General features: G+C 41.6%; 1 protein-coding gene across 1 annotated transcript in view; it reads left to right on the top strand.

Moving 5' to 3' along the window:
- The window catches only part of ANKRD17 (ankyrin repeat domain 17), a gene marked incomplete at its 5' end in the record, with an annotated part of 115,845 nt that extends 104,182 nt beyond the window's left edge, over positions 1 to 11,663 (top strand). Inside the window, one exon of the mRNA XM_089679612.1 lies at positions 11,013 to 11,663. Within this exon, the coding sequence (XP_089535738.1) occupies positions 11,013 to 11,072 (60 nt within the window). The remainder of the gene's footprint in view (positions 1 to 11,012) is intronic.
- Between the last annotated feature and the right edge of the window lie 6,004 nt (positions 11,664 to 17,667).

Below are 17,667 nucleotides of genomic sequence, written 5' to 3'. Positions count from 1 at the left end.
CCTCTCTGTTCTGTTGGACCACTGAGTCATTGCCCCATATTACTCTAACTTGTCCACTGTTCCCAGACCTAAAGGGGCATCTGCTCCAAAGCTGTAAAAGTCTTCAAGCACATTAATTCCTCATTGAATTCACTAGGCCTATCGCTTTCTTGCACCAGAGAGAATCTTGTTGATGTGAACATCAAGGTGTCAGAACTTTTGCTCTGAGAAAATAATCAGCATATAATTTATGAAAACAGGAGGGGATCTGGAATTAAGGAGATTACCTACTAATTTTCATAAATCAACTGATAATCTGAGTTCATTTGTGCTAATTTGAAAATTAAATATAAAGCAAAAATATATATTAATAATAGAATCTGTGCAAAATGGTAATGAAATATAATAGGTGATGATAAATAATCAAAATACCAGTACAATGATCTAATAAAAAATTATGGTTAGAGATTCGAACCAGCAATTATTTTCAAATATTAATGATTTAGGACTAACTGTCTAGAAATGATGCTCAGGAAACTATCAGTAGCCATTGAATGACGATGGTTATGCAAATTGATCTTTGAATATCTGGAGAGAGATCACACAGTCAAAGTGAACCTTGGCATGAATTGATTTAAGATACCATACACAGGACAATCCAATAAGCTTAGAATCTTTCTGAGGCCAAGAACAAATGTTACACTAAGTTGTCTACTTTGTCATATATACCTAGCTAAACCATTGACTAGAAAAAGAGAACATTTTAATGAAGATAATATATACTGCAGTTAAGATAATTTCACATCAACTTTGGTGCTAACAATAACCGTTATCAGACCAAACAGTTTAGCTGGAGCTATAAGGCGAGTACAAATTGCCTGAAGAAAAATTAGTTGTACGTTACCAATATAGCTTCTATGTCAGTGATGTTCGCTCACTTCAGTGTGTGTGTCACCCAAAAAAAAACCTAGGTGGGCAAAGCTTATCTCTCCTAGTTATGTCACACTAGGTGGTTTCTTTCCTAATTACCTGAAGGGGCAGTATAGGATTTGGAATAATTTTGGATTTTTCTTTAAATTTCGTTTACTATGTCAAGAGTTGACCTCTAACCTTCAGCTTGTAAAAATACAATAAATTTAAGAGAGAACCACTCTTTTGATGGAACTGGTTAGACAAACTTGGACCAGTGTCACTGAAAACCATGTATTACCGAAGTGATTCTGGAGAAAGGGGGAAAAAATTTTTTTGCCTGCATCTTACAATTGCTGAGGGCATTTGTACTGAGACTTAATTATCTAATTTCTTCTGTACCATATAGACATTGTAATATAATGGACTCAAACTACTTATTTATAACTTTGAAAACATATCTACAATATATACCGATCTGTAATAATTTTTAAAACCAATTAATATATATAAATTATATATGTATATGGCAATAGAATATAGTAATATAAAACACAAATTACTTAATTAGTCAAATATTCACTTCATGCAATACTAATAATACAATTGACATTTTTGGTCAAATATTACTGTCAAATAATACCATATGCAATATAAAGTGTAAAATGAACTCTGTTCCAGAGGTTTATGGGAGAAAAAGTGAATAGTACTTCTGTTAAACCCGAGACAGGGATTTGTCAATCTAGTCCAGTCTTTATCTTGTAGCTGTCTGGTACTACCATACCCCCGCCCCCCCCCCCCCCCATCTAAATTATAACCTTGGAAAGTATGCTTTAAGAAACTGAGAATGTCTGCTGTTAGAATCTCTGTTCATAAACCATGAAAATAGAGTATGAAGAACAAAGTGACTTCCAGCATGTCTTTGTTACATTATATCGATATGATGCATTCAGGTCTTCCGGTTTAAATATGTGAGCACAGAATAGTTGAGACAAAGGACATGTACCTACATGTCCCCATATTTCCAGCACATCTGCATTTTCTACACTTTACTTGTGTGGTCCCTATAATACCAGCTCTTGTCTCCTTCTGCCAGGTGTTCACAATACTGCCCTACAGTAATCTCATGGCATCCCCATTGTGTGATTTGCCTATTTGCTCTTCTAGTACTTCTTTCAGACAATGTAGCTTTGATTTTCTGTGGCTTTGGATAGATCCTGAACTTGCAGAAATTCGTGCTGAAATCAACATTTTGTTTTGAAAGTTTGTGTCCAGTTCAGGCCAAAAGATTTCTTCTACAAGTTAAAGTTTCAGTCTCAGATTTGAGCTCTCCTACCAGGATTTGTCTGTCTCTGTGCTTTTGTATGAGAACAATGGACCTGATGTAGCCTTCTTTGAGGCATTCTCATTTGCCCAATTTGACTCAATACCTCTGCAAGGTAACATTTTATTAACATGAGACTAGTAAAGTCCTGGACAGACCAATTTTTTTTTTTGGTATCAAGGACCAGGTTGTTTAGATGTGGAGTTGGGGAAATCCTTCCTTTCCATTTTCTCATGACAGATGCCAGCCTGTTGTTTTGGAGTAGTCTTGGATACTCTGTTGGCTTAGGGGACTTGATTGTCCAAAGTTTCAGGATGTTGATCAGATGACACATACCACAATTTGGCTGTTTCTGTAGCATTGTATTATCTTGCAAAGTCATATGATCCAGATTTAGTCAGACAATACAATGGCAATAGTGTACATCGACAGTCAGGACAAGAGAAGTAGTTCACCATCTGAGGAGAGGTAAATGGGATCCTGTCCTGGGCAAAAATTAATGTTCTTCCCTTGTCTGCTGTTTATACCATGGACCATTGGCAGGCAGACTTCCTCACCTGATGACATCTGGGCCTGCGGTAGTGGACACTATATGTGAAAATGTCATAGATGTGGTCCTCCACAACAAATTGGACAGGTTTGTCTCCAGGTGCAGAGATCCTGTAGCAGGAAGTAGTGGATGTTATGGCTCATTGGGATCAGTTACACCCTGATCTGTTTTTCTTCCTTTGAAACTACTTCCTCTTCTGCTTTGCAGGATTGAGATGGATGGCTTTTTGGGGATTGCTCCAGAATGGCCCAGGCAGATGTGGTACACTGTCCTGGTAAGACTCCAGACATATGCTCTGTTGGCTCTGTCAGGTTGTCCGTATCCTCTGTTCCAAGAAATTATTTTCCATTCTGTTTCATGGTCTCTGGCTGTAAGGACATGGCTGTTGTAAACCCAAGTTCTGAGAGACCTCTCCTAGTTGTATGATTCCTGTGATACTAAAATATAGGAATTCTGCTTCCTGCAAGGTATGGAAGCCATACTTTGTTAATCTAGGGACGTCACTCCTTGAGTAAGACCAGAGAGTTTTCTTTGTAGCTCCCCCTGTTCTTTACCTTGTGACTGTATGGAAAGTGGTGTTTGGTTGCTGTGTCTCCCATCTCTGTTGGATTGCTTTTGGATGTAGTGAATATGAAAAAATGTCCCTCAATGGACCAGAAGGAAAATGTTTTTTTTTGTACAAGCAGTAAAATGTATCTTGGAATCCATTGTGTTTATGCCTTTTCTATTACCTACTGGAAAATGATGCATGCTAGTAGTAGGATGGAGTATCCTAGGCTAACTTACTGTTTGGTTGACCGTGTTCAATCCCCTGGTAGGTGGCAGTATAAATCAAAGTTTAAGGTTACACTCAAAGGTGTGTCTCTCAGTGGACTTCAAGAAAGGTTTTCCATGACCACAAAAATCCTGTTTTGCTAGTTGTGCAGTACAGGATACAGGTTTCTTGAAATCCTTACAACTGGGTTACATGCAGCTATTTAGCTGATTGGGCAAAAAAGGAAGGCTGCAGGGACATCACCATATATAACCTATCCCACTTCCAGCTAGTCTGTTTTTAGCTAGTATCTTTGGGTGATGGACCTAGCTGCACTGGGCATGTAGAAACATGTCAGTGGGTTGCTTTTTAAGTGCTGTTACAAAGTAAACATTTGTAGGGTTATGCTGTGCTGCATACTTTTTTTTTTTTTTTTTTTTTTAACTACAGGGCAGAAGCCCTCTAAACATACTGCCCAGGGTGCCCAGTCCAGCTTTCTCCTTTAGGTGTATTGGAATCACTGTCCACCTTTCAGGTGGTGTGGTAGGAGCCCAGGTGGCCAAGGTTAAAATTTGCGTTTGGTGGCATTTTTGGCTCTGGAGCATGACTGTAGTGTCATGCTATTGTACATGTGCACCTCACTCAAGTGGTGCTGTAGTGCACCTGCACAGGCAGGCATTACTGTACCTTCAGCACCTCTTTGTCCACAGAAGTTACTGTGCCTGCACAACCTGCCTTTTTTCTTTGCATTTGGTACTCTGGACCAACAGCATTTCCTGGTTCCTTATCTGAGGGCACATTACTATCCTTTTAAGCTCTCAACTCCTGGTTTACAGTAGTCTATATGTGCTTGCTGCCTTTATGGGGTCTGATGTACTCACTAGCTCAGGCTCAGTTTTTAGCTCCCTTGGGGGTGGTAGTACATCTGTTCAGGGCCCTACTACCCATTCCTCTGATGGTCACCCCCATTCTGACTCCATGCATTCTTCATAGAGAGGAGTTTTCAGCACCATATCCGAGGTCATGGGCAGAAATTTAGGCCTTACTGAGGACATAGAGGGGTTTTACTAGTTTTTAAGCCAAACATAGTACAAGAGGAGGTGGCAGTAGAGGAGGACTCTTTAGAGCCTTCTGAGAATCAAATTAGGATGATACAAACATTTCTCCAAACGTAAAGGATACTATTGCTATGCTTATTGAAGATATACAGTCAGGTCCATAAATATTGGGACATCTACACAATTCTAACATTTTTGGCTCTATACACCACCACAATGGATTTGAAATGAAACGAACAAGATGTGCTTTAACTGCAGACTGTCAGCTTTAATTTGAGGGTATTTACATCCAAATCAGGTGAACGGTGTAGGAATTACAACAGTTTGCATATGTGCCTCCCACTTGTTAAGGGACCAAAAGTAATGGGACAGAATAATCATAAATCAAACTTTCACTTTTTAATACTTGGTTGCAAATCCTTTGCAGTCAATTACAGCCTGAAGTCTGGAACGCATGGACATCACCAGACGCTGGGTTTCATCGCTGGTGATGCTCTGCCAGGCCTCTACTGCAACTGTCTTCAGTTCCTGCTTGTTCTTGTGGCATTTTCCCTTCAGTTTGTCTTCAGCAAGTGAAATGCATGCTCAATCGGATTCAGTTCACGTGATTGACTTGGCCATTGCAGAACATTCCACTTCTTTCCCTTAAAAAACTCTCTGGTTGCTTTTGCAGTATGCTTTGGGTCATTGTCCATCTGCACTGTGAAGCGGCGTCCAATGAGTTCTGAAGCATTTGGCTGAATATGAGCAGATAATATTCCCGAAACACTTCACAATTCATCCGGCTACTTTTGTCAGCAGTCACATCATCAATAAATACAAGAGAAGCAGTTCCATTGGCAGCCATACATGCCCACGCCATGAAACTACCACCACCATGCTTCACTGATGAGGTGGTATGCTTAGGATCATGAGCAGTTCCTTTCCTTCTCCATACTCTTCTCTTCCCATCACTCTGGTACAAGTTGATCTTGGTCTCATCTGTCCATAGGATGTTGTTCCAGAACTGTGAAGGCTTTTTTAGATGTCGTTTGGCAAATTCTAATCTGGCCTTCCCGTTTTTGAGGCTCACCAATGGTTTACATCTTGTGGTGAACCCTCTGTATTCACTCTGGTGAAGTCTTCTCTTGATTGTTGACTTTGACACACATACACCTACCTCCTGGAGAGTGTTCTTGATCTGGCCAACTGTTGTGAAGGGTGTTTTCTTCACCACGGAAAGAATTCTTCGCTCATCCACCACAGTTGTTTTCCATGGTCTTCCAGGTCTTTTGGTGTTGCTGAACTCACCGCTGCGTTCCTTCTTTTTAAGAATGTTCCAAACAGTTGTTTTGGCAACACCTAATGTTTTTGCTATCTCTCTGACGGGTTTGTTTTGTTTTTTTCAGCCTAATAATGGCTTGATTCACTGATAGTGACAGCTCTTTGGATCCCATCTTGAGAGTTGACAGCAACAGATTCCAAATGCAAATAGCACACTTGAAATGAACTCTGGACCTTTTATCTGCTCATTGTAATTGGGATAATGAGGGAATAACACACACCTGGCCATGGAACAGCTGAGAAGCCAATTGTCCCATTACTTTTGGTCCCTTAAGAAGTGGGAGGCACATATGCAAACTGTTGTAATTCCTACACCGTTCACCTGATTTGGATGTAAATACCTTCAAAATAAAGCTGACAGTCTGCAGTTAAAGCACATCTTGTTTGTTTCATTTCAAATCCATTGTGGCGGTGTATGGAGCCAAAAATGTTAGAATTGTGTCGATGTCCCAATATTTATGGACCTGACTGTATGTTCTTGTTTAGCATCAGAGAAGCCAGAGTCTGATTTTATCCAAAGGTCCCTGTGTAGGATAATCCTGTATTCAAGGACTCTCTGTGGAGGTTAGACACCCACCCTAATGTTGTCTTTGCCTGGGTAGGCCTTGCCATGCAACCTGCGTTTGTGTCTGTGGCAGTCTGTTAGATCATTGCAGTTTGAACCAAAATAATGATCCCAGCTCCATTCATACAGATCCCTCGGTTCATTGTCAGTTGGACCTTTTGCCCACAGCTCACTGTGTGAATGGCCGTCTAATCTCAGAATATTTTTAAAAGCTTTGGTCCAGAGTGTCCTTTCCAGGGGCTGCAAGTTGGAGATTCTTGCTCTGCCTTCACGCTCATGCTTTCAAACTTTGTCATCTTCCTTGTCATCGTGGGTGGATCTGCTGGCTGCTGTTCAACAGCTCCTGGACATTATCGTGGTACCAGCAGGCAAATTTTTTTAAGGCTTTTGCTTAAACCTCTTCCAAATTTCTAAAACCTAAAGCCAGCCACAGATGGTTCAAATTTTGACTGGTCCAGCAGGGGCCATCTGTGGGCACGCTGATTTGTACACAAGTATAGGTACAACTAGCCAGTCTGATTCTTCATTTGATTGCGAGCGGCTGTGAGCCGCTGGCAGCAATCGGTGTTCTTCCAGTAGGGAATGGCCCTCTCCACCAGGAGAACACAATAGCTTAGCAGGAGGGATTCCCCCATTAACAGTGTTCACGGGGGAATAGAGCAATTTTCTTTCCTGCAACCTGTATTCCCTTCCTCCAATTCTAGTCCCATCGTGCAATACGTTTTCTGTCTAGGGCAGATTTTACTACAACTATGTCTGATTTCTTTGAGAAACGCTGCCGTTCTGAAGCCTTTAGTATTCAGAGCCAAAAAGCACTGTTCTGCTTCTCCACCATCTGAATCTATTCAAGTATGCCCCCGATCCAGCTAACCTTTCCAAGGAAGATATTGAGGAAGGTAAGGTGGAGGGTCCTGCTGAAGAATTTTTACCTGCTGCACTTTGAGATGCAAGCTATGGGCTCGCTCATTTTGCTTTCTAGTTGGTGGATCTCCGAGGCAGTGCTAGTGGTTTTGACAGCTGTCAAATTCAGTCCCTCTATATGCTGGCTGAAGGATTCGGAACGGCCATGTACTTGACACACTTTATGTTTCCATGCTGAGATCTGTACCTGAGCCGCTTGCCAAGATCTTTACACACGAGTGTACCAACAATTTTAATTGCTTCAATAAAATCACATATATCACTGACGGAGATCCTGCGTTACTGTTTCTTTTGTCTTTTAAAGCTATTTTGGATCTTCCCAGGTGTAATGGTAGCTGCAAGATCCTTTGGTTGTGTCTATCTTGAGATTTGCTTCCACCATCCCTGCAGTAAATTGGTCATTAGATTTGGGAAGCTGGGTCTTGTAGTGCAGTAGATGGGTTTGTGATTTTGTTTTGTCTACTTCTGTTGCACATCCTGAATCTGAGCCCCATGTGGGGAAAAGAAATATAAATATTCTGCGGTTTCCCATTTTTTTTTTATATTTTTTTTTAATTTGAGTATGCTTCATGCAGTATACTTGCTAACACTGACAAAGTTCATAGCCTCTGTCTGCAAAAGCCTTGGCATTGTGTTTACTCTCAACTATCAAGTTGACTCTCCTCCAGTTTGCCATGCCCCTTTGGGCCCAGAGAGGCCTACAAAGACTTGCAAAACATTCCCTGTGCATGAACAGGTCAAATGTGCAGTTAAAAAAAAAGATTGGGTCACTCCTAGGATTTTCACTCCCCAAAAAATCTCTGCTATACTCTATCCAGTGAAAAAAAGATGCAAAATGTAAGCTATTCCTGTGGTTGATCCTGCTGTATCTTTTATAAGAAACATCTCACTGTACCTCCATCTTAAGGCTAAAGACCTGAAAGTGGAAGCTACCTGCAAAAAGGCACCTCACGTGTATGCCCTTCCGGGGAAGACATCTGTTTGGTGAGGCACTTGACCGATTCATTAAAGTCACATGGGGTGGGAAAGTTTTTTTTGTTTTTTTTTTTCTCCCACAGAACAAAGTATCAAAACCGCCCTCCTCAGGAGATGCGCAGAGCACCTGCATGCTCTAATCAGAATTCAGATTCATAACCGAAGTTCAGCCCTTCCTTTTGGTACAAGGTTTGGCCCTTAAAGGGTTATAGGCCTTTCCTAAAGCCCTCTTCACATTTGGGAGATGTCTGTTGCAATTTGCATCGCTCTGGGTTACAGACATCCCAGAACTGTGGGTTCAGTCAGTGGTTTCAAAAGGTTGCAAGATTGAGTTCAAAATACTACCAATCTCACTCCTTTTCTTTCAAATTAACCATAAGCTGTTCAAGAATAGTCAAATTTACAGAATACCCTGAGCCACCTCTTATGACAGATTCAAGGGATTCTACTCAAATCTGTTCATGGTACCAAAGCCCCACATGGGTATTTCATTCTGTCCTGGACTTAAAATCCCTTAACTAATTCAAATCTCCAAACATTTTGCATGAAATCTACAAGGTCTGTAATTACCTCTTTAGGGAATGCATGGCATCCATGTACAGTATATCCAAAATGCCTATCCTGCATGTTCCCGTTTACCCACCTCATCAGCTGTTCCTATGCATTGCAGTTGCAGACAACCACTTCCATTTTGTGTCACTGCCCTTCGGCCTATTCTCTGCTTGCAGGGTATTCAGAAAGGTCTTGGCATTTTTTGTTTGCCCTTCTCAGAACTAGGGGCAATCAAGTGACAGGCTATCTAGGCAACCTTCTCCTAAAGAATTCATCTCTCTTAAAACTCTCAGCACATTTGCTCTCCAACCTACACCTGGAATACTGAATACCTCCCAAGCAAAATTCTTTCTTTCAAAAAGGAAAGATTTCTCTTAAAAGATCATGCTCATCAACTGAAATCTAAGAGAAATCTCACAATCAGATTTGACAGCGTTTTGGGTCCTGTGGTTGCCTCTTTCTAAGCAGAACTTATCGCTTAATTCCACTCAAGAATACTCCAACTATACATTCTGTTCAAAAAGCAGGCTTTTCCCCCTGGACTGACCCATGCTCCCGTCCAGCCAAACAAGAATTTTCTTGTCCTGGTGGGTCTCCACTTCACCTCTAACAGTTGGAAAATCTTTCCTTCCCTCCAGCTGAAAAGTTCTTACAGCAGATGCAAGTCTGTCTGGGAAGCAGTCTTCCAATCTTTGACAGGTCGGGGAATGTGGTCAGGATGGGAAACCAAACTCCCCATCAAGGTCTTAGAGCCTAGAGCAGTCAGGCTGGACCCCCCTTTCTAAAGAGACATCTGCTATTGATGCAGACAGAAAAATGTCACCACAGGTTGACTAGAATCTAACCTTTACTTACTAAAAAGGCAAGTATGGGCCTTATCCATCCTTTTTCAAAGGCATTTTGTAATTGTCAAAACCTTTTATACAAGGTGTTTCCCATGTCGGGGCACTTTTGCAGCATACTGTGCTTCCCTGAGATCGTAAAGTCTAACCATTTTGTACCTTAATGCATTCCTTGCGTTTAAGGTAAAAAATGTTTAGGCATCGGTATCCCCCTTCCCTTCTACTTACCTGAGCCCTCATTCAAGCCAGCACTGCATGTCTGCTGCTCCTCTTTCCCCTCCCTTCTGGGTCTCACTGGCTTTGCTGGTGCATTGGAAGTCATTGGCTCCCGCTGCTATCAAAGCCAGGGACGGGGGCAGGGCTGAGTCTCGCTGTCTGTGTCAATAGACGCAGCAGCAGGGCTTGGGAATGAGCACGCACAGGAGCCCCCATGGGAAGCAACTTTCTGTGGGGCACTGGACAGAGGAGGAGCAACTGCGGAGGGACCCAAGCAGAGGAAGTTCGGGACCGCTTTGCCAATTCCATTGCATAGAGCAGGTAAGTATAGACATGTTTGTTCTTAGCTTTAAGACCACTTTAATGTGGTCCTCTTTGCCCTTTAGTAACCACCCTTTTAAGATATCCGGGATATTGCCTTATAGATTCTTGCCAACAATGTAGCATTTTTGGCAGCCATCATGTGAATCATGCGCGTCTCTTAACTGGCAGCCCGTTTCAGGGAAAAGCCTTTCCGCATACTTTTCCACAATAAGGTTGTATTATGCCCAGGACCACCCCCTTGTTGTGAGGAGAGCTTATGGTCAGGCTTGGGATTGGGGGGGGTCCAAAGCTTGCAACACCAGGAGGTACTGAGCCAAAGGGGTCTTTTTGCTCTCCTCAATCATAAACTTCAAAACCATGGCAGAGTAGTGGTAGTAGCTGTAGAAGTGGGAGACATAGGCTTTTTCTTGTTTGGTATGAGTACATTTCCCCCAGTAACTTCCTTGATGACTTTATAAAAGTATTCCTCAGATAGGTGTTCACTGTCAAAGGGCATGCATATTAGACACTTCAAATAACAGTCCAGTACTGTACACCAAGATGAGGAATTTAAAGGGTAGTCAAACGTCCTACAGTCTCTTCTGCATTAAAAAAAACCATGCCTGCCAGCAATGTTTTTAAGAGGACGTTAGTTTCACTTTACTTTTGTAACAGACCTCTCCATATGATGACCTAAAATTGTACTACATGTTTGCTTACAATTTTCACATTTCTTTCCAGGTATGGACTGGAACCTGGAATCCCCACATGAACAGTGTGCACATGAATCAGATGGGTTGATTTAAATGGTGTCGTCAGCATGGAAAATCCTTCAGCGAGTAGGAAAATCAAACACAGATACCTTCATCCCACAGAGGCGAAAAGATGACATACTCCCAGATCATTCTACTGATGTGCTTGACTGAAGTGTGTAGGCTTTTTGCAGAAGAATTTACTAACTGACCTTTTTCTGTGACCGTTGTGACAGCCCAGTTCTCATCACCATAAATCTCACTATAGTTAGCCTTCTCCCACCTTTATTTTATTTTCCCTTTCTTTTACCTTTTTGCTTTTTTTTTTTCTCCCCTTTTTTCTTTTGTTTATGAACATAACTTTATTTTTTTCCTTGAAGCTGTTTGGCTGGTTGGTTTTAGTACTGTAAACTGCTTCTGAGCAAACACAGACAAATTAGCAAAATTACATAACTGATTCTGAAGTTTTAGAATGGCAAATAAATGTACAATTGTTTACATAACAGAAATGGCTAAGCAGAGAATTCAATATGTCAGTATAGAGGCTCTACATTATGTAGACTTAAATTAATGTGAGATGTACCTTCATATTCAGAAATCTGGATGTTTCCTTCATACATTAAACTATTAATAAGCATAACTTTGTGGGGTTTTTTTTTCTGGTAACTTTTCTGGTATACTTGTTGTAGTACAAAAATTAGTGACAGTAAAATTGAAATTGTGAATCAGAATACAACACCCAGTGTAGGGGAAATGCCAAGTCTGACCTACTAAAGGAGGTGAGAATGTTCACATATCCAATTATTGTTTGCTTTAAGTATATGTAGATGCCCTTTTCTCCCAACTGAATACTTGCACCTCCCCCTTTTTTTTTTTTTTGTGACAATTCTCTACTCTCCAGTTCAATGCATCATGGAATCAGTGTTTTCAGCAGTTTTCCACTAGGCAACTATCCATAATTTTGGTATGAGTGCAGAAAAGTTGCAGCACTTGGTTACCCAATAGAGAACCCCATAATATAAGTAACAATATAACTGTAGTTTAGGTATAAGATAATGCTACTGAAATTTGAGGGGAGTTCTAGACAGATGGATAAACTCAGAACATACACTTTTTCTTTTTTTTTCTTTGAAAATTATCTTTATTGACTTATAAAGTGGAGAATACAAAACAAAGCCTATTGGACATACTCTGGCTTAACCGCTTCCATACCGGGCACTTTTACCCTCTTCCTGCCCAGGCCATTTTTCAGGTTTCAGCGCTCACACTTTGACAATTGCGCGGTCATACAACATTGTGCCCAAACTAAAATTTTATAATTTTCTTCACACAACTAGAGCTTTCTTTTGGTGGTATTTAATCACCGCTGGGGTTTTTATTTTTTGCTAAATTAACCATGTTTTTCTTTGTTTCTGGTATAAAATTTTGCAAATATATAATTGTTCTTCATAAATTTAGGCCAAAATGTATTCTACTACATGTCTTTGGCAAAAATAACCCAAATTATTTATTATTATACAGTATAAAGCGCCAATAGTTCGCTCAGCGCTGTACATTACAAATTATAACTTTCCTACAGACTAAATAATAAATACTAGAGTTCACAAACTATAGGATATATCTGAAAATTGATCAATCCTGAAATACTGACGGCCAATCTAATTTCTTGAGGTCCAAGAATGTCAGAACAGTACAGATATTCCCCAAATGACCCCTTTTTGCAAAGTAGACAGCCCGATGTATTTCATAACAGGCATGGCGAGTTTTTTTGAAGTTGTAATTTTTTTTGTCATTTTTCGTAAATGAAGAAATAAAAAAAAGATTTTCACTTTTTTTTTTTTTTTTACACATACTGCCACCAGTGTAGTACAGCGTCATCATATAACTGGCATGGCACGGTGATCAGGGACACTGCCTGGAGACAGTACGAAAAAAAAAATATTTTTCTTTTAATTTTTTTCTTTATTACATTTTTTTCTTAAGATTTTTATATATATTTCACTATGACCAAAGTAGTATTTTTTTTGCACAATTTGCTCATAACAAAGAATTACTTTGCTATAAGCAAGCATTTACATGAATGAAATCGATTCATTTAGGATTTTTTTTTTGTTCTTAACTGTGATTTGGCCACAGCTAATCCCAGCTAATGCCCAGCTTGTGCATGTGATCGCTGTGACCATTCACAGCTATCCACACTTGTATACAATGGATGGCATGAAAGGAAGCCATCCATTGTATACAACTGTCATGTGACCTGCTGTGATTAGTCACAGCAGGTCACATGGTACAGGTATCGGGGCCGTACACAGATCTGTCATCAGCCATGTCCGAGGTACACAGCCGGTGACAGATCGAGCTGCTGCGCAGCTCTGCGGACAGGCAAACTGTGCATACCTGAAAGGATGCCATATGGCCTCCACCCGGAGGGACGAGGTGTTTTGCCGGCCGCCATCTGGCTATAGGCCGGACGGGAACCTGTTAAATCTCAAATAATAATAATAAAAAAAAAAAACGAGCAGAAACATAACACACAGATAAGGTGGGCAACAACAGACAGACGAGAACTGTATCCAATGATATCACAGGGCTTAGATGTGGCAGAAGACAATTCCCACTAAAGAAGATCACTGGCACCCCACACCGAGCAAAAAAATCTGCGACAAGTGGTAGAGAACCATCACTCGATCTTAAGCAGAGCTGGAAGGGACCAATTCACAAGAGTCAATCCAGATATGTCACACCTTCAGAAATTTAGCGGGACACCCCCTAGATTCATAAGTATATTTATAGAGGGAAAACCGTATAAATCAGTTGTTTCCAGAAACTTAAAGTGGAAGTCTCCTCATGCTCCCACATCCAAAGTATCGCTTTGCGAGCATAAAAAAGCAAGAAGCCACTCAAGGTTCTCATGGTGCAAGAGATAGTTAAGGCCTGAATCAAACCCAACAGACAAACCTCAATAGATAGTGGTACAAAAACTGGTTATAGAGGATATATTGTCAACGACATTTGTCCAGTACCTCTGGATAACAGGGCAGCTCCAGAAGATATGTAAAAATGTTGCTGGACCCTCAGGGCAACGCCAACATCCAGAAGGGTGTGCTGGAAACATCCGGTGCAGCCTCTGAGGAGTGTAATATATTCTATGTAGAATCTTAAACTGAATCTATTGGTCATGAGTAGAAACCAATTGCTGCACAGGGTGCTTCCATATATCCTCACAGTCCCCAGAGTCCAAATCGGGCACCTCCACCCGCCATTGTGCAAAACTATGCTCAAGACCAATATGGTCTTGTAAATAGAGGAGAGGGGTTTCCTCGGGGACTCATCCTACAGCATGGACTCACACCCTAACTCCAGAAACTGTAGTGGATTACCCTGAAATTGTCAATGAAAAGCATGACGTAGTTGAATATCTTAAAAAAAAAAAAAAAAAATAGGAGTTGGGGAGAGCATATTGAAGTTTTAAGGAATCAAATGTTCTGAGTGTACCACCATCACAGATCTGCTGCAGATACTTAACATTTTTTGATGCCCAGACCTAAGGGTCTGGGAAAAGAAAAAATTATTTTAAAGAGGCCATAATGGGGTGTGGGGCGACCAAACTCAGGACTCTAAAGGAAAATGCAACCGCCAGGCCCTAAGGACTGCTCTCATAGCCATAGTAATGGGTAGAGGTTTGGCTGGACCCCCTATGTAACAGGTTACGGAGAGCTTCATAAGAGCTCATGAAAGCTGCCTCCAATACCACAGCAGCATTGGTCTCATCAGCCACTATCCAGTTGTGCTCATGAGAGAGCAACACCGCAAGGTAAGAATATAGATCAGGGCAGGCCAATCCCTAAATCTGGGCTGCCTCGAACCCCACAGGAAAGAGACTACTGCTGCATCAAATTGAAGTATTTCTGTGGAATCCAGACTGAAGTATGTCGGAGTACATAGAGGAAGGAGGGAAGGAGTTTCATTTTGACTAAATTAATCTTACCCATGAGGGAGAGTGGAAGGTTAGTCCATGACGCCATACATTGCTTCGCCCTCAAGAGTAACGACAAATTGAGCCTACAGAAATCTAAGGGTTTTCGATGAAACCACAATACCCAAATATTTCACTGGAGGCCCACTGAAAGGGGATGTCAGGATCAAGCAAAGTGTTAGCACCCTGGTCTCTAGGGAGAATTTAAGATTTATCCCAGTTAACCCTTAGTCCCGATAATGGCAAGAAATCAGGGCCAAGGCTGCCTTAAGGGATGGACCTGGATCGTGGAGAAACACCATATCATCTGCGTATAGAGCCACTTTCTCTGTATTAGTGCCCACCTGTATGCCCTGAACCTCGGGGGACATCCGCAAGGGCTCCATAACCAACACAAAGAGGGCAGGAGAAAGAGGGCATCCCTCTCGTCCCCCTACCCACAGGTAAAGGGTCAGAAAGGTCACAACCCAAGTTGATCTGGGCTTGGGGATCACTATGTAAAATGCTTAACCAGGAGCTAAAATGTTGACCAAAACCCATCAGCTCCAATACCTTAGACATATAAACCCAGTCAACAGAGTCAAATGCCTTTTCAACGTTAAGCATGACCATCACCTGGAAGGGTGACTCCGCCGAAGGGAACTGAATGTTACAAAACGTGTCGCAAATTAATATCAGTAGTTTTCCCAGGGATAAACCCAGTCTGATCCATACTTAGGAGAGAAGGAAAGAGTTTCCTCAACCTCTGCTAAAATTTTAGTCAATTTTGAAATCCTAATTCAATAGTGATATGGGTCTATAGGAGGAGCAGCGACGTAGAGGATCTTTACCAGGCTTTGGTATCAAGACAATGTGAGCCTGATACATGGAGGGGAGGAGGACACCCTGGGCCAATCTTTCCCTGAAGAGATCATAAAGATGCCAATCCAGATCTGAAATATATAATTTCTACCAGTCCCCAGGCAATCTGTCCGGCCCAGAGGTTTTATTGGGTGGGAATGAACGAATAGCTGCCTCAATTTCTGAGAGAGTGATTTCTTTGTCAAGTTCAGCCGCATCAACGTCCGACAAACGTGGCAAGGAAAGGATCCCCAATCTATCCCCCAAGACCATGGGATCTGGAGAGGGGCAAGGACTAGAAAGAGACTGAAAATAACTTCTAAATTCCTGCAGGATCTGAGATTGCTCTAGAAGGAGGTCATCCGTAGAGGACAAAAGTCGAGGAATTATTGTCTGCTGATGAGACTCTGCCACTAAATTTGCCAACAATTTGCCATTCTTATCACCAGATTCAATCTGTCTGCAGGAAGTGCTGCATCCGCATGGGACAGGGACGTAAAATGTAGTTCCAGCTCCCTGCGGGCCCCAGCCTACCTGGCATAATTGCCCTCATTAGGGGAGTCCGCAAATTTAGAAACCATATTAGCAACATTAAGTTCCAACATGGAAGTGGTGCTGGTGAAATCCTTCCTTGCTGTTTTAATAGCTGAGATATATTGCCCTTGTGTATAAGCCTTGAAAGCGTCCCAAACTAAGAGGAGATAGACTGTGCATTAATTTACCAAAACTGAGAGCAGGACCCAGATAACAACGCTTGTACTTGGGTGTTGCGAATTTATTTAGGATCCAGTCTCCAACATCCTGGGTGGCTCCCAGTTCCCAACCTCAATGTCAACTCTAGTAGGGAATGATCAGAGAAACCTGCCGGTAGGTAAGCAGCCCTCTGCACCGATTTGAACAGTGAACGAGAGCCAAATGCAAGATCAATTCTAGGGGCCGACTTGTGAGTTGCCGAGAAAAATGAGTAGTAACGTACCCCAGGATGTTGAAGCCTCCACAGCTCAGTCAAACCAAAGGCTTGGGACCATATCTCCAAATCTGGACAGATGGTACTCCCCGGGTTTGAGGAGTCTGAAGAGCCATCAAGTACCGCATTAAAGTCACCAGCAATAATCACCTCAGAGACCTGTATCGGGGCCAGCTGTTCCTGTATCTTATATAATACCTCAGCAGAGAAAGGCGGTGGCAAACATTGACAAAAGCATATTTCACATTGCAAATCTCTAGGATTAAAATAATAAATCTGCCCCCAGGATCTAAACATACCTGCACTACAGTACACTGTAAGGATTTATTGAAGAGTATAGCAACCCCTCTTGCATAACTAGAATACGTAGCATGAAAAGCCTGTTGCACCCAGGCCCTACGGAGGGATAATATTTTACTACCCAAGAGATGAGTTTCTTGCAAAAAAAAAAAAAAATGTGGTTTGTAAGATTGGAGAAATGTAAACATTAGGGACCGGTTTTTAAATTTATGGTTTAAACCTCAGACATTCCATGAGATCACTCTAAGCTCCATTAAATATCCAAGATAAGAAATAATGGAAGGAGGGCCATAGACCACTCAAGTGAGCAAAAAAGGGTAGTGAAGGAAAGGGCTAATAGGGGGTTAAGGCCACCAGCCCTAGAGGGGGGGGGGGGCCTCCATAGCCCCCTACCCACCACAAATACTCCAAAATACTCCAAATCCCGCCACAACAGCGTATGGTTGTCATATACAAACTTAAACATACTTATAAACAATAGTAGAACCACCCTACTGACCAGTAACCCCAACAACTGATCGGTCAGTTTTTTACCCTTAACAAAACTTGAAGTCCTTTCCT

Source organism: Staurois parvus, unplaced genomic scaffold (genome assembly GCF_062004578.1).
Source record: "Staurois parvus isolate SC_StPar_1 unplaced genomic scaffold, SC_StPar_1.0 ptg000227l, whole genome shotgun sequence".
NCBI classification, from domain to species: domain Eukaryota; kingdom Metazoa; phylum Chordata; class Amphibia; order Anura; family Ranidae; genus Staurois; species Staurois parvus.
Note: the sequence above shows the minus strand (reverse complement) of the source record. Positions and strands in the feature narration are given on the sequence as shown.